General features: G+C 40.5%; 1 protein-coding gene across 1 annotated transcript; it reads right to left on the minus strand.

Annotated features, from left to right (window-relative positions):
• Positions 1-3,107: 3,107 nt before the first annotated feature.
• On the minus strand, positions 3,108-5,494 carry LOC147904924 (uncharacterized). Its single transcript, XM_087396150.1, has 2 exons — positions 5,047-5,494; positions 3,108-4,919 (listed from the first exon to the last, which is right to left on the minus strand). The coding sequence occupies exons 1-2, from the start codon at positions 5,352-5,354 to the stop codon at positions 4,106-4,108; spliced, it is 1,122 nt and encodes a 373-aa protein (XP_087252276.1). The 5' UTR covers positions 5,355-5,494; the 3' UTR covers positions 3,108-4,105.
• Positions 5,495-16,764: the final 11,270 nt, after the last annotated feature.

Raw genomic sequence — 16,764 nt, forward strand, 5'->3', positions numbered from 1 at the left:
CCATGTCTCTTGTCTATATAAACCTTTTAATTTCTTGAATCTTCAAGAGTGTTATAGTTTTCTCCTAGTTTTCAACATTGAATTTTAAGTCCATTTGTATGGATTAAATTAACTTAATAATTCTTTATTTTGTATTAAGTGGTTTTTCGTGGATTTAAAATAATAACCCAATGAATTTTTAAATATGAATAGGATTATAAGAAATAAGAAATACAAAATTAGGATTTAATAGTAGTTTTTGCATTATTAGTGACTTGATAATTACAGGAGAATGAGATCTTAGTGTGATATGCAAGGAGGCCCGATCACTATCGCATGACCCAGCTCTCTTTCTATCCCCATGAACATGGAGAAAGCATGTATGTGTGCCATCAAGTAGCACATTGATAGAGCAAGGAAGGTTAGAGAGGCCACTTGTGCTCCTCAACTAGCGTTGTGGGCAAGGATCGACATAATGCACTAGTTATTCATTGGCATGAGAGCAAAACAATCCTTAGCCTTGAAATATAATGAAATGGCTACCATAAGATGGTACAAATTGCAAAAATGGGGCAATAATGGAGGTTGGAAAAATCTATAAAAAATGTTCTATGAATGTAGGGACCCATTGAAAGCACAATGGACAAAGAAGATAGCTACTTGCTACCGTGAGTAAACACCAATGATAAAAGTCACGAGGACGCGGCTAGACTCAGAGTTGGGATTCATGAGTGTTGCACCATGAGATGCAACCATAGCCAAAAATGAAATCAAGAAACCCCGGAGAAGAGTGAAGGGTGAAGGTTAGGATAGCCAATTGGCACTTCCCTTCGATGAATTCGAGTAGCTAGAGGACTTGATAGACATACTAGCACAAAGGACCTGGTAGATGTACTAGCACCACAAACCCTACTCTTAGCCTTACCTTTAAAAAGTTAACCCATTCAAGGAGAATTAAAGATATAGGTTGGTGGAAGTCATGGTAGGTCAGGGCCAAGTAAAGGGGCCTTAACATAACAAGCATGCCAATATCAGAGTGTTCAGAGCCATTGACTCTTGTAAAGGCAATAGGTCTAACTATACTATTCATTTCCTATGTCAGAAACATACTAGTATAAATAGGAGTTAAATTATAGCTGTTAGGATTTGGATTCTAGAAGAGAACTAAGGCATTTGTCGAGTGCAACCAAGTGTTGTTGTATCTAGTAGTTTGGCTCCATGTAATAGAATCTCTTTTCTCCTCCAACACAACTTTGCATTCATCTTTGTTCTTTCTATTTTGTACCAGTGATCTTTATAGTACGTTATGTTTCACCTTTGTTGCACTCACTTTGCCTTTCCTCCAACCCTTGATGAGCTATCTCGAAATGGCAATTGCTCGACATAGATAAGAGGGAATGGGATGATTTATCATGCATCAATGCATTTTGCATCGACATTAGAAACAAGTTTCCCATCCCAAGGACTCATGACTTGTTGGATGAACTCACAGGTGCTCAATTTTTCACGAAGATAGACTATAAGGTCTAGATACCTTTAGATTTGGATGAAATAGGGTGATGACCACAAGCCAACCTTTTGCACTAAAATAGGCCTATATGATTTCACAGTGATGCCATTTGGAATAACAAATGCACTAGCTACCTTTAATGCACTTATCAACATGATATTGTGGCCATTTCTTTTCCATGATGTGCTAGTTTTTTAAAATCATATCCTCAATTATGCAGTGTAAACAAATAGGAGCACATTCTGCGTGTGAAATAGGTGCTGAAAATCTTGAGGCTTTGAACCCTGTGCTAAGGCCAACAAATGCACTTTTATATAGAAGAGAGTGAATACCTTAATCACAATATGGGCAAGAATAGGATTGAAGTGGACCACTCAAAGGTGAGGTGTGTGATGGAATGGACACAACCATGCAACTCCAAATTTTGGGACTTGCCTTCTTCTATAGGTGCCTCCTTCTCTAGGCATTTCATACATCACTTAGACAAAAGGGCACCCTTGGACCTCTCAAGGACCTCGTGAATAAAGATGCCTTTTGTGGTTGAAAGTTCAAGCAAAGGTCAATTTTGAAGATCTAAAATTTTGAATTGATTCATGCCCCAATATTGGTATGCCCTAGAAGTTCTTAGATCATTTATATTTGTGGAAGACGATTCCAATGGGCAAGGAAAGGGCAAGGATTAGGGCTTATCTAAGTAAAGACCATGAGGCGATAGCATTGACAAAGAGATCACTTACCACTTTTATCACCATGAAATGTTGGCAATCCTACATGCTTTTAAAAAAAGGGCATCCTACTTGTATGGGGGAAAGGTCAAGAATGCTCCTATAGTATTTTGATGTTTTCTTACCCAACGCAAAATGTTAGCTAAGAAGATATGGAGTACACGAAGGGCAAAGAGAACATAGTTATTGATGGCTCAAGAATGAGATTCTTGCACATTGTCCACTGTATCCAGTATCTACAAGGAGAAAATACATGGCAATCAAGAAGATTATATGCAAAATGTGAGGACAATAGCCATATTTTTTGATCTACAAGACCCATCCATAAGAACATGTAAATAAAAAGCATGACATACACAAAGAAATATATACATAAGTGCATATGCAAGTACATAAACACATGGCCATGCATGCTTTTGAGTTATTATAACAGGGTGGGTCAACATCATTTTTTGAGGGCAGAAGCTTTGGGTCCTCATGAGATGTGTAGGAGCTTCATTATGCTTATTATGGGTTGTATAGAAGCTTTATCTTTCCTCATGAGATCGAGTGTTGGCATTGGATAATGGTGAAGAAGTATTGTGACTTTGGTCCAAAGAATCTTCCTCCCACACCACCGAGGGTCTCTCGACCACTCAAAGGATTGGACAGTGAGCAAGTGTACATTCCTAGAATTAATTTTAATGTAGATTCAATTATCGAAGAAAACTTTTTTCTCAACAAATCACAAAGTTTTCTCAACAAATCACAAAACTTGGGGTTTGAAGGGTTTGCTTGAGAAATTTATAGACTTTTCAGCTAAAATATAGCTAAATTCCATAGAATTTTAGAGATAAACTTACAAAATTGAGAAAATATTCTTTAGAGGTGAAAATGAAACGTTGCTGGTTCATTGTATATGGTTTACAGAATTTCTGTGAACACTGAACTAGAATCATTGCTTCGCTCTTTTAAATACATTAAGCAGGTTCACCGATTGCATTGGGTTTTGTAACATTATTAGATAATCAGATGGAGACAAAGGCACATTCTGACGCTCCAACTGAGCTGCTGGATCTACCACTCACCCATTCTCTCAATGCATGTGACTCAAACTGCACATCATAAGGCCAGTAAAGAGATGAGCTTCGCCACCCTGCATACACTAACAACATGCTTACATTCAGCTGCGCCACCATTATCAACCAATCTCTCTCTGAAACACACTCGCATAGATTCGTCTCTAGCCGATCTCTGCCCTTGTAGCTTACCCAATGCATTGCCGTATATTGTATCATCAGATCTTGCACTAGATTAGCTACTGCCATCATAGATTGTTGGGTCTTTGCATCTGGCACTGCAGAGTCCATGGTGTACACACTTAGAAGCCTTAGTAAACCTTGCAAAGCTGATGCACCCTCTTTCACTTTTGCCCCTCTCAAGTTTCCTACCGCAATTTTGGCAGAATTCATCAATCCCACACCTATCGCCCGCCTCTTCAACTCTTCGTCCAGTGATTCTACATTCTCGTCTGCTGGACGACATGCCGTGAAAAATGTGCATCGGCCATGGATTTCTCCCTTGGCTGCTACAATCTCCTCTAGGTGCGCCAACACCTCGTCCAACCTCAATGTTTTTATGCACTGCCCGTGGCTACAGGTCCTTTGGGCTGCAAGGGCCGTCTCAGCATTCAGCATCTCAACGCCTATGCTGCTTAGGCCTGGGAAAAAGGGAAATAAGGAGAACAGCCGAACGAAGGCAGATTTCACTTTTGAGCAGATGAAGCTAACATAGTCTCCTAGTGCTGCATATTTGATAAGCAATGCTAGGGAGTAAAGGGAGAATTGCCCTGAAATTGTAATCAAGCCAGTAAAGCATACATAGATTGCCAACTCCATACCCTCCAAGTGATTCAAAGTCTCCAGAAGAGGACTGACGCCTGAGATCCTAAAACTGTAGTTTGGTACCCGAATGGAAAGCCAGCTATGACAAGTAAATCTAGAAACCTCTTAAGCTCAAGATGATATGCCTGGAGTTCTGTCCACCAAAGGAGAGTGTACTGCTCGTTGCTGTCTGTCATAATACGTACTAGTCTATTCAAAGAAATGACAACTGCCGGCAAGCTTAGAAAAGTAATCAGGATTAAACATTGAAATTGCAGGAAAGCTCCAATAAGGACCTTCCAGAACAGAGTGCTATCTTTGGCCATGGCTACCCGAAAGAATCCACAGGCTGCTGTAAGCATGCTGGCGGATGCCAATAAGGCTGATCCGTCGATCAAGCCTAGGCGGCATTGGTTATGGTGGGAAGAGGTCGACGTGCCCAGCGAAAACAAGGACACGAAGATACCGGAAGACTTGAGTCGCCGTTTCAAGTCGCCCAGACGGCTATGAGTAACAGTGGGAAAATCCGATGGCCAAGGCATTTTCTCAGAGGTAAGAACAAATTTTGATACCTCTTCATCAAATTCGGACATAGATCTTTTCAATTGTTCGCTCATTTGGCGAGGTGAGTCAATCGAAGCAAGCCAAGGATAAAACACCTCGTAGGTGCGACTTAAAACCACAATGATAAGGGTTGACACGGCGTAACACCAGGAAATCTCCTTGTATTGCAGAAACATTGCACCCAGCAATGTATACACGCAAGCTCTTGACAGGATTCTCACAAATGCTCCGTACCACATAGTTTGAACACCCGGCGAAGTCGTCCAAGTGCCCCCGAACCTGCAAAATAAGTATTCGAGACGCATGTGGATTAAAGCCTTCAACAACAGATCCCTCGATTCTGTATAAGGACGTAAAGACTAAACAATAAGTTCAAACAGGAAGGGGGCGATGGGTAGACAGATACCTCTGGCGGGCTGAGGCGATGAGGCAGAACAAAACCATGTATTGGTGGTGAGTTTGAAGTTTTCCTGTTCCCCAAAGTGCTACGCCGTCGATCTCCATCTTCAAATTGGATAGAAGCCAGCTGTTCAAAGCCTCGTGTAACCACGGTAGGCATTTTCGTGCTCGGAGAATGCACAAAAGAGTGATGTTTGCAGCGTTAATGGTAGCGTAGTAATCGCCATATAAGCCGCCATAGGTCTGCCAAAGGCTGGCCAATGCAGCTACCCCCTGCTGGGCTGTGCTTGAAGTCAAACCGACGGCGTTGGCCATGTTTTACAGAATTTTACACTGTCTTTCTATAAAAGACACACACACAAAGGGACGTGGCGAGATGCCTGCAGGCGTTATAGTAGCGAGGTAGTCTCCAAAGACCTCGCCAAGGGTGCTATTCATGCCCTTCTCGAGCTCGCTCTCTCTCTCTCTCGTGCCCTCTCAGGTCTTGATGGTTGAGGCTATTTCTCGTGTCATTGTGTGCGTATGGATCCCTGGCTGATCAGTTCACGCGGAGTAAACGGATGCCCCGTAGTCATCCAGGCTCTTCACAAAACAACCACACGGCTTCGTACCCACTCACATTTTCTTAGAGTTGAACATTTGCTTCTTATCGTTGAACCTTTTCCTCTTGTTCACAAGTCAGCCACACGGCTTCGTACCCATCCCTTTCCGAGACAGTTCTCCTAAAAGATTGAATAGAAGAAAAGAGAGAGAGCGCAAGCATACCTCACAAGACGACTCTCTCTCTCTCTCTCTCTTCTCTTCCCCACTCACCAAGTTTTGACTCACCAAGTTTTGTAAAACCCCCATGGGTCTTGATGGTTGAAGATCTAGTTCACGCCATGGTGTGTGAACATAGGAGCTTTATAGGCTTGGCTTGTTAAAAAAAAACCCTTTCTCTTGGTAGTTGAGGGTAGTTCACTTCGTGGTGTGTGAACATAAGAGCTTTATAGCCCTGGCTTCTTGTCAAAAAAACCCCAAAGAGGAAGGGCAGTCTTGACAAAAAAAACCCCAAGAAAAAGGGCGATCTTTAGATGGTGAAAAAAAGTTTTGTGGGAGAAATGTGGTCAAAAGCATCTCTTCTCCCTCTAATAGAATGGGCCACCTAAATTACTAGTTCCCATGTCATACATGCCACACCAATAAATTTGACAAAGGTTAGTTAATGTAGTTAGCCTCCAATGTGCTATGCTTAAAGTCAGATGAGTATACGTCACACTCTTGCTTAAAGTCAGATGAGTGTACGTCACACTCTTTTAAACACACGCGTATGTGCGCCCATGCACATGCACACTTACACACAAACACATGTGCATGCACACATGCACACACACGCACGTGCAAGCACAAGTGATCTTTGCAACCTTTATGGTAGGAAAATAGCCTCCATACACACACACACACACACACACATGCAAGCACAAGCGATCTTTGCAACCTTTATGGTAGGAAAATAGCCTCCATACACCCCACTAGATCTCTACCATAATCTACTTATTCACAAATTGTGCTCGAAGTCTCTCTCTCTCTCTCTCTCATTCTGAGTGGCTCCTTCAAATATCTAAGCTTTGATATTTCTCTTCTCATGCCCATATTCAACCCATCATTCTCACACTTTTTGATTATTTTGCCCTCATCTTCATACCTTGCCCACAACACATTGAAAATGGATCATGCCATTATTCCAAATCAAAGAGAGATGTACTTGAAGGGTTTCCCAAACTACCTATAATCCATTATTTAAATGTCATTCATAAAAATTGATTGCCACTTCCCCTCATGACAAATTGTGATCTTTAGAAATGATGAAAGGCAATAGCTGGTCTGCTCATAAATACATGCATAGCACATGTAATTTCCATTTGATTTTTTTCTAATTACCACTTGAAGAGAATTTTGTATAATCCTATGGGGTCCACTTCTCAAGCTTTTATGATTTGCTTTTGGGCACTCACTATGCATTTGTCAAAATCCATGTGATGCTCACATAGATCTAGCACCTAAGAACTCCTAATCGAATTGATGAGGGTACTCAATACAAAATAATGTTTCCATCAACTTGAGCATGGAGTATGTTCATACGATCATTATTGATATGATTCTTTTCAAGATGCATCCCTTGAAAAATTTCGGTAGTACTACCGACCCAAGATATATGTGAACTGTCAGGCTCATTTTAACCAAAAGTGGATTGAGAAGAGGTAAACTAGTGTCAAGTGATAAAGCTACACACAATAAGATCTGCTTGTAAGCATGGCCTCAATCACCGGCACTAAGAAAAATCTAGGGGAAGAGCTAAGTAAGGGCGAGTGCAAGAGAGTGATGAGAAGCATTCGGGATGCCTTTTTTGTTAGGGTGTGCAACATGGAGTAGAGTGAGATGGAATCAACCATGTCTAGTCTAGAGGGAGTCAACACTATGAAGACAAAGATTCCTACTGATGCTAAGAGAAGTTTGCAATATGAAGGTCATGATGACCTTGCCAGTTGGGTGCAATGGGAGACACATTCCATGCTTTGGGTTGACAACTCTATTGGGAATGTAGAGACTCGCTTCAATGAAGCATGCAATGTAGACCCTAGACTCTTGCACAAGAGTTTAATGTCTTCAAGTTAACACAATGGATGGGTGTATGGGCCAAGCACAAAAGTAGGGTCCTTGCATCATATCTCATAGTGGCTAAGAGTTGGGACAAGAAGGCTGAAGCAACTTATGGATGAGCCACGTCCTTGGCCACAGGTGAAGAGTAGCCAGCCTCTACACCCTCTCAACCATTGAGAGGTCATGAGGTTCAAAGGGCACAACACGTGGCTAGTAACATATGCAGAGTGTCACACTTGGCGTGTGTCATAGAGAGGAGATACAAGTTGGCAAGAAAATCAGCTCAGGCATCTATGGCACTGTATTTAAAGTGCGGTTGGTAGGAGGTGCAAGGTTGCCATATCACATGGAATATGCTGGAAAGAAGTACAAGGGAAATATTGGGACGTGTACACAAGAAGCAAGGAGAGAACAACTCATGAAAATTTTACACAGAGTCATTGTACGTGTGATCACAACAACCCGAGAAGAGCCACTATGGACCATCACACCATACTTTAATGGTGGTAGCCTATTGCAGTTCCTTCATATTCTGCCAATGGACCAAGGCACCACCATGTTCTAAGGGGATGAGTGGATTTGATGGCCACAGCAACTGGGGGAGTCCAAGTTACATTGGAGAAGGAAGCTATTGCATGAATCAATGTCTTTTGTGAGAATCTCCTCCATATCATCCGTGCACTTGTGGATGGTTTAGTAAGGCTGCACACTGGAAGGTAGATGCACACAGACCTACACCCGGGTAATATCTTATTGGATTTTGTTGGAAAGTCTAGATGCCAAGTAGGCATCATAGACTGGGGAATGGCCATGGACTTCTTAGAGAGTCAAAAGGCATTCAAGCATTTGAAGAAGCAGTCTTTGGAGACAAATCATGTCAACTTTGCTGAGTGAGTTTGCACGAAAGAGGAAGATCATGGGGAAAAAAAAAGGCTTGCACCCGAGCTACAAGAAGTAGCATTAAGAGGAAAAATGCCAGGCAGATATATATCAAGGTATATGGGAAAGCACCACACCATAATGAAGTGGCGACGGACTTTGCAAAATTCTTGTATGTGAACTTCATAAAAGGAATCCAAGTGGACTTCTCATCTTATAAGGAGAAGTGTACACATGATCATGCAAAAGTGATGATCACCTAGTCACAATTGTCCAGGGCATTGGAGGGCGTACATGGACCACTGGAGCAACAAGTGGCATAGCTCCATGAAGAGAACGTAGCCTCGATTTGAGCAAGTCTAATGGCTAGAAAGTGAAAGACCGTAAATCAAGCTAGAGCTACAAATTGAAATTATGGCCCTACGTGCCCAATTGAAGAGCTTGGATGACCTCAACACGGTTGCGACAAGAGGCCCACGATGCACATGTAGCATTGTTCGAAGATGCGAGCATGGAGGCACATTTAGCTATTTGTGGGCATCCATCTTCTCAACCATATGCCGTGCAACCCCGTCCCTCTGATAGCCCAGACAACTATTTGTGCCCAATATGCCAGTGTTTGTTTGATACCTCAACTGGCTATTATGCTCTGCCTTACCACCACAAATTTCATATTTATTGTCTAATAGATTACTTGCCGACTAGATATATTTGTCCACTTTGTAAAGCCCAACTATCAACGGCATTGTACATGGTGTTGGGCTTAGGACAGCAGGGTAACATAATGACCTTGTACGTGAAAGCAGACAAGATTGAGATCATGTTGTATCGAGGGGGGGTAGTATTGCTAATTGTATTTCCTACGGTTCTTGGTATGATAAAAAGAGTGAGTGAGCCGTGAAGTGGATGAGCTGGGGAGCAGATAAGTGGCTGAGAGCTAAGGAGGGAGCATGGAGAAAAGTAACAGGGTAGGGTTGGATTAGAGGTGGATGAGGGAGCATGGAAAAAAGTAGAAGAGTAGGGATGGATGAGTGAAAAGTAGTAAATACCATTCTCCATGTGTAGGGCCATGGTCAAATAGTAGCAGTGGCACTCTAAGCCACCTTAAATTAATCAAAATTTGAGGCACCATGGTGACTGGAGGCCCAATGGTGCTATCCAAAGAATCATGAGCCATCTTAATATTTGCCATGCAAAGCTTTATCAGAAGACCTAAAAAATAGTAAAATTTGGCCTTTCCAGTCAAGGTGAGGGCATCATGGCGGTGATTGGGACTAGATTGCTTGTTTTGCCCCAAAAATCATGGCCAACATGCAAGCCAGCCAATTATAGAATCATGAGCTGCTCTTTAATCTCATGCAACTCTACGATGATTGGTAATTAAATACACTAAAAATAATCCAAAATTATTTCTCCTAAACAATATTTGCATGCAATTCCGTCCAATTATAGAATCATGAGCCGCTATTTAATCACATGCCACTGCGATGACTGCTAATTAATTGCACGATACATAATCATGAAGGATCTGCCATGCCACTAACTAGTAATTAAGTAATAATGAAATTACATCATGCATGCCAGTGCACCCCCACAAATCATGGATGGGCGAGGAAAGATTTTCCGCGTCACAGATGCATTAAATGCATCTTTAGATTGCATACAAGCTTGGTGGTTCCCGAGGTGGTTCCATCCAAATATTTATGAAAGAGCTATCATTTTAGTGACTATTAATTAAGTGATAATTAAATCGCATGCAAGACTAGTCAAAATTTGAGCTGCCAATTATTCACCTACAACCCGTCCAAATTACCATGAAGGAGCCACCATGGTGGCTGCTAATTCATGCACTCTACCTAATCGCATGCACATCAAATTTTTCTGGCAAAAAAATGACTTATGGTGTCATCGATTCAAGCCTCAGACAACCACCTCGATGGCTCTTGCTTGAGCCTGAATATTGCAATGGCCTTCATTCTGACTAAGCCTCCATTATTCCATTTCATTCACCATTTTTGACTCCTTTCAAGCTTTTTTCTTCACTATTTTGTCTAATTACTTCTACACCAATTTTTAGTTCCTTCACCCTGTTACCTCTTGACCTTTCTCTCTTGCCCTCTTCCTAAAACTTCTATGCCCTCTCACAATGCATCTCCTTCCAAATGTGTCATCCTACTCCTCCATCTCTACATAATCTAAGATCTTCTCACACAATTTGTCCTCCCCCTCTACACAGTGCAAGAGCTTCTCAGACCATCTTTCCTCCCCCAACCTTGTAATCGTGACATGTGAGATCTCCTTACACAATCATTCCTGCCCTAATCTTAAAATCATGACCTACAAGAGCTCCTCACACAGTCCTTGAAAGCTCAATTCGGATTCTCTCTCCAACTTGACCAAATCAATAGATGAAGTGAATGTGAAGGATGGATACATTGTCTATCAAAGTGAAAAGATTAACATCAGTGAAAGCATGATTAAAAAGGCACTAGGCATTCTAGGAGGTGCCTTGCAAGCACATTTCTTGTAGAATTTGTGGAAGAGATCTGATATTTTAGATTTATATTTGAATGTTCATATTAGTGAAGATGGTGGAGTCAAGGTTTAACACTTGGCAACTGATGTTCAGGATGTGTTGAAATAGACAAGGCAATACTTTACTAATATGTGAGGAACATGAAGCTCTTGCATGTGTTTAAGTAGCAAAGTAATTGAATGAACGTACAGTCTCTTTCTCAAAGGCTATCTCCAAGAGCATGAGGCTAACTTGAAGAATTGCAAGGATGGCAAATCCAAATTGCCATCTCAGCCAATCAGAGTTGCTATGCACCTGATGGGGACTTCCCTCAAATCAGTTTTTGAGCAATACAATAGGAAGATGAATTTTGTACATATGAAAGCCACCGATGCAGCAAAGACTAGGCTACATAAGAGAATGCTTAGAGAGGGTGTAGAAGCCAAGGTGGAGGAGGCACAAGCATAAGAGCAAGCTAAGGCCACTAAAAAAATGATTGTGATGGAAAAGCATAGAAGAGAAGAAGTAGATAAGTGCATCAAGATCCTATATCAGTAGCTTGATGATGTTGAAATGGATTGGGAAAAAGTGGAGCAAGAGCTAGTAGGGATGAAAAAGTTCTTGAAGAACAGAGAGCCAATAAGGAGGCTCTTTACCAATGGCTTTGCAAAATTCAAAATGCACTGAGCATCGATAAAGACGAAATGATAGAGCAACTGAAAAGGGAGAATGTAGAAACCAAAGCATTGATGTAGGAGAGTCAAGAGAGCTTCAATCAAGTCAAGGAAGGATGCAAATCGGGTGGAGAGTAGCCACGATGGAGAAGATAAAGAGAATGTGCAATTTTGGTAGGATATGTACTATTCCATGAAATTGGATTACATTAGGGCTCTATGAAATATTTCGATGGCTCTTGAAAGTTTTGACAAGCAATCCTCTATCCTAACTAAAACCCAACATAGACGAGATCTCTTGGAAGAGGCCTACAATTGATAGAATCAGATAGATTTATTATAGCCAACGAGTAGGAAGTGGAGGTGCTACAGGAGAACATCCACAATATCAAGATGAGGCAGGAAGAAATCAAGAAACATATTGTTGATGCACAAGGTCATATTGTGGTATTGATTGCCACAATAGTTAAAACGGATGACTATCCTCTCCAGATGCGGGAGGGTAAGAAGTGCATGGTCTGCCATCTACACATCATAGATGAGTGCATGATCTGATGGCATGGGTGCAACCATGCTCTGCATGTGTTTTTCTTTGGTTGTGTTTGTGGATGCAAACTCACTTTGCAGGGAATCTGATTGTGGAATGCCACTACCCACATTGTGAAAACATTAATTGTGCATGCTTGTTGTATCTATCCATGGTGCTCGAAACGAGATGTTGTAGCAAAAATTGCCGGGTGGGTCTACCAGGCAAAAATAAATGTCCTTGAAGGGAAGAGCCAGCCCCATAAAAGAAGGGAGAGCCTAAAGAAAAGAATTCCAAGCTTGAGCCTCAGGAAAAAGGGTCAATCCCCCCATTAAGGAGCAGACGTAACCCAAAGAGATCAAAGTGAACTAATGAAGCGAGTTCAAAGAAGAAAGTAACATGTGGAACCAGCCCCCAAAGGGAAAGGAGAAAGAAGGGTCCAGCGACCGGATGTACCTAAAAGAGCTCCAAGCAACTAGATGTAGCTAAAAGACCTCAATGTATGAGATGTATTTGTTCAATTATTAATGAAACCACTCTTTAATTACTGCTAGAGTTGTTGAATGTTTGTGGCCATTCGAATACAAGTTTCCTTAATACAAACAAGATGTTTTATGATCTTTCTTTATACAAACAAGATGAGCACAGTGGTGGTACAGGATAAGTGGTCTCACAATTTAGGATCGCAACTAGCATAGTGGTAGTACAAGATAAGTGGTCACTAGTACGGTGGCTAGTTGCATACAATAAATGGGCCCTTGAGGGGTCCTTTTTAGGGCCAAGGGGTATATCACATGCCTTATATGTCTAGTGTCATGTCGATATGCCCCTTGTCCCTAAAGGGGACCCCTCAAGGGGCATATCGACAATTGTATTTATACAAGTTGTTTTAGGATCGCAACTAGTGCAGTGGTTGGTTGCACACAATATGTCCTCTAGGATTAACCACCACTAGCATGGTGGTTTCCTTCAATTATTACCAATGAATAGCATACAATTCATTCATATTGGATTTGTGGTCACCAACTCGGTGGTCTTATAAGATAAGTGGCATACATTTTACTTTCTTTAATATATACCTTTGTAAGACTAGAATATATCCAATGGTTTGGGATTACTAAAACAAGTGAGGTGGGTTTGGGATTTACTATAAAAACAAGCGCAGTGGTTATAAAATAAGTGCGGTGGGGATTTACTATTTAAGCTTTACATAAACCAAGCGTAGTGGTTGTAAAACAAGAAGTGGGTTTGGGATTTACTAAATACAAGCTAACTATAAGTACATTTTCTATTTTTCCAGGATAGGTAGAATAGATTTTTGCTAGAATGCATTTTCTTGTACTATCATAGTCATCCATTACTCTAAGACAACCCATGACATGTCTAAATCCATTTTGAAGACACTCTTGCCCTTATTTCATCTAGGCACAACTTGGGATTGGAACTTCCATAATTTGCTTTATTAGCCAAATCCCAATATTTGCCACCATGTGATAAGCCTATAATAATGCAATATGCATTACTGCAAATACTTTTTCCATTTATAATAGGCTTTATCTATTTTCTTGAACTTCGCCTTTTCGTGTCATTTACAAGAAATCCACAATGTCTCATGAGTAGGTATTCATTTCTTTTTCTCCTTGTCCTTTGCCACACATGTTCTCCACACCCCTTAATATCATGTAAGTTAATGGAGCGCATACATCTATGCTTACAACATTTAGATCTTATTTCTTTTAGCATAACATCTTCATTCATTACTCCTATTCACTTTGGTTGCTTTTCTGGGTCTGCCTGTGGACTCACTTTCTTTTCATGCATTTGTATGTCCATTTTTGTTTCTTTTGTACATCCTTATTTGAATTTATGCAATTATCCCCGTCAGATTTATTTGTCACTTTGTTTTCATGGGATGTTGCATCCTTGATCTTATCACAATCAAAGTCAAATACTAAATAGTCCTTTGTTGATCTCATCCATGCCTTTGATATAATCATAGGACCATTTGCATTAACTATGGAGATAGAGTGTTCAAAATCTTCAAACTCATCTAATCCTAAGAGAACATCGCCCATTGACACGTCGTGCATGATTTCACAATTCCACGACTTTGTTTGACTCGAAGAACTTTATCAGTATCCATGAACTCATCCATGCTTGATAAGATATCACTTTCAAAATCTTTGCCCAAGTTCTCAATGTGCATGAATTCATCCACTCCAGATAAGGCATCACTTGTGGAATCTTTTTCTTTCTCGGTAGCAATGAAATCATCCACTCCTAATAAGATGTTAGTGCTATAGTTGAGTGCCTTGGAATCATCTATCTCTAAAAGGATAGAGCTTGGCACATTGGCATATTCTTTTAGTTCTTTGATGTTGTAGTATACATTATGTTTATCATTGAAAACCACATGCCTCTTTCCAATCTTCAAAAAGTGCATGATCCATATCAAATCCTTACCTACCTCATAGTAGGGACCGTCCAATGAGACTAAGTTATCACCCATACCATCATTAGTAACTTTTTGAATCCTCATCTGCACAAATGTCCACTACTCCACTTGTTCAAATCTCAAGACTTTCAAGACCTGCTTCAATGTTCTTATTTTGCAAATGATATGCACTTTATATTCCTGATGACATGTGTTGGATAAGTCTCATCTCTGTCCGATGTAATAAATGATTTGTTAGAAGTATTATGGGGTGGCATAACATCTCTAAGGATTTTCATATCTCCACAATTATGCTTTAGTTCAACATGTGCACTAAGAATGTTTGATACAATAGCTGCCACCTTATCTTCACACCATCTTCTAAAGTGACAAATAGAATTGGGATCACTTTCATGGATTGTAGCAAAGGTAACTACTTCTCTTTTGTAACATAAAATCACCTCCATCCCCGAAATAAATTTTGTAGCTATCTCCTTTGTGAGCATCCTTTGTGAGCAAGCTATTATAAAGAACATTAGTCTCTTTTCAATAATCTACTTTATTAATTATATCTTTTATCAAATTACTTTCCTTTATATTAAATTTCATAGTGATAGAAATTTATGAGGGCCTTATTTAGAAATATGGGTTTTCAACAAAGGATTTAGGATTTAGAAATTAGCAATTTCCTAAACCCAAACCCTTTAAACCCTAAATCCTAAACCCTTAACCCTAAACCCTTATCTAAACCCTTCATTAAATTCTAAAGCCTAAATGCTTAATCCTAAACCCTAACCCTTAACACTACACCCTAATCCTAAACTCTTAACCCTAAACACTAAGTCCATAAATACTAAACCTTAAACCCTAAACTCTAAACCCTTAACCCTTAACCATAAACCATAAACTCTAACTTTAACTTCTAAATCCTAAACCCTAAACCCTAAACCCCAAACCCTAACTAGGCCTTACCTTATCCCCTAAAGCTGTAAATTCAAAACCCTAAATCCTAACCCAAACCCCCTCAACCCTAAACCCTAAACTCTTAGCCCTAAGCCCTAAACCCCAAACCCTTAACCCTTAACCATTTAAACCCTAAACCCTAGACCTTAAACCCTATCCCTAAACCTCTAAATCCTAAACCCTAAACACTTAACCCTAGACCTATAAACCTTAAACCAAAACCTAGGCCTCTTAAACCCTAAACCCTAAACCCTAACCCAAATCCATAACCCTATAAGGCCTAAACCTTGGCCCTAGCCCACTAAACCCTAAGCCCTAAACCTTAACCTCTAAACCCTAAAATCTTAATCGTAAATCCTAAACCCTAAACTCTATATCTCTAAACCCTAAGTCCTAAACCCTAACCTTAAACCCTAAAACCTAACCTTTAACTCTAAGACCTAAATCCTAACCCTAAACCCTAAACCTTAAACTCTAACCCTATCCCATAAACCTATAGACCCTAAACCCTAAACCCCAACCAAAAGCCCTAAACCCTAAACCCTAACCCTATTCCCAACCCATAAACCTCTAAGCCCTAAACCTTAATCCCTAACCCTATCTCTTAAACCTATAGACATTAGACCCTAAACTACAACCCAAACCCCCTAAACCCTAAATTCTAAGCCCTAAACCCTAAACCCTAAATTTCCTAAACCCTAAACACTAACCCTAGCCTTCTAAATCCTAAACCCTAGCCTTCCAAACCCTAAACATTAAACTCTTAACCCATAAACCCAAAATATCCAAACTCTAAACCTTAAACTCTTAACCCTAATCCCTCATCCTTAAACCCTAACCAAAACCCCCTAAACCCTAAACCCTAAATCCTAACCCTAACCCATAAACCTCTAAACCCTTAACCCTAACCTTGGCCCTCTAAACCCTAAACCCTAAAGTGAGCCCTAAAAAAGTAAAAGATATGCATTTACAACCATGCAAAATGATATCGAATGGGTATGATAGTTTGCACACGACTTAAACTGAGTAATATGAAGGCTTGTGCAAAGTATCGTACGCATCAGTGTGATAAGTACATATTAAGATAGAAGCAC

Source organism: Dipteris shenzhenensis, chromosome 2 (genome assembly GCF_047967505.1).
Source record: "Dipteris shenzhenensis isolate YYH24624 ecotype China chromosome 2, Dip_SZ_1.0, whole genome shotgun sequence".
In the NCBI taxonomy this organism is placed as follows: Eukaryota; Viridiplantae; Streptophyta; class Polypodiopsida; order Gleicheniales; family Dipteridaceae; genus Dipteris; species Dipteris shenzhenensis.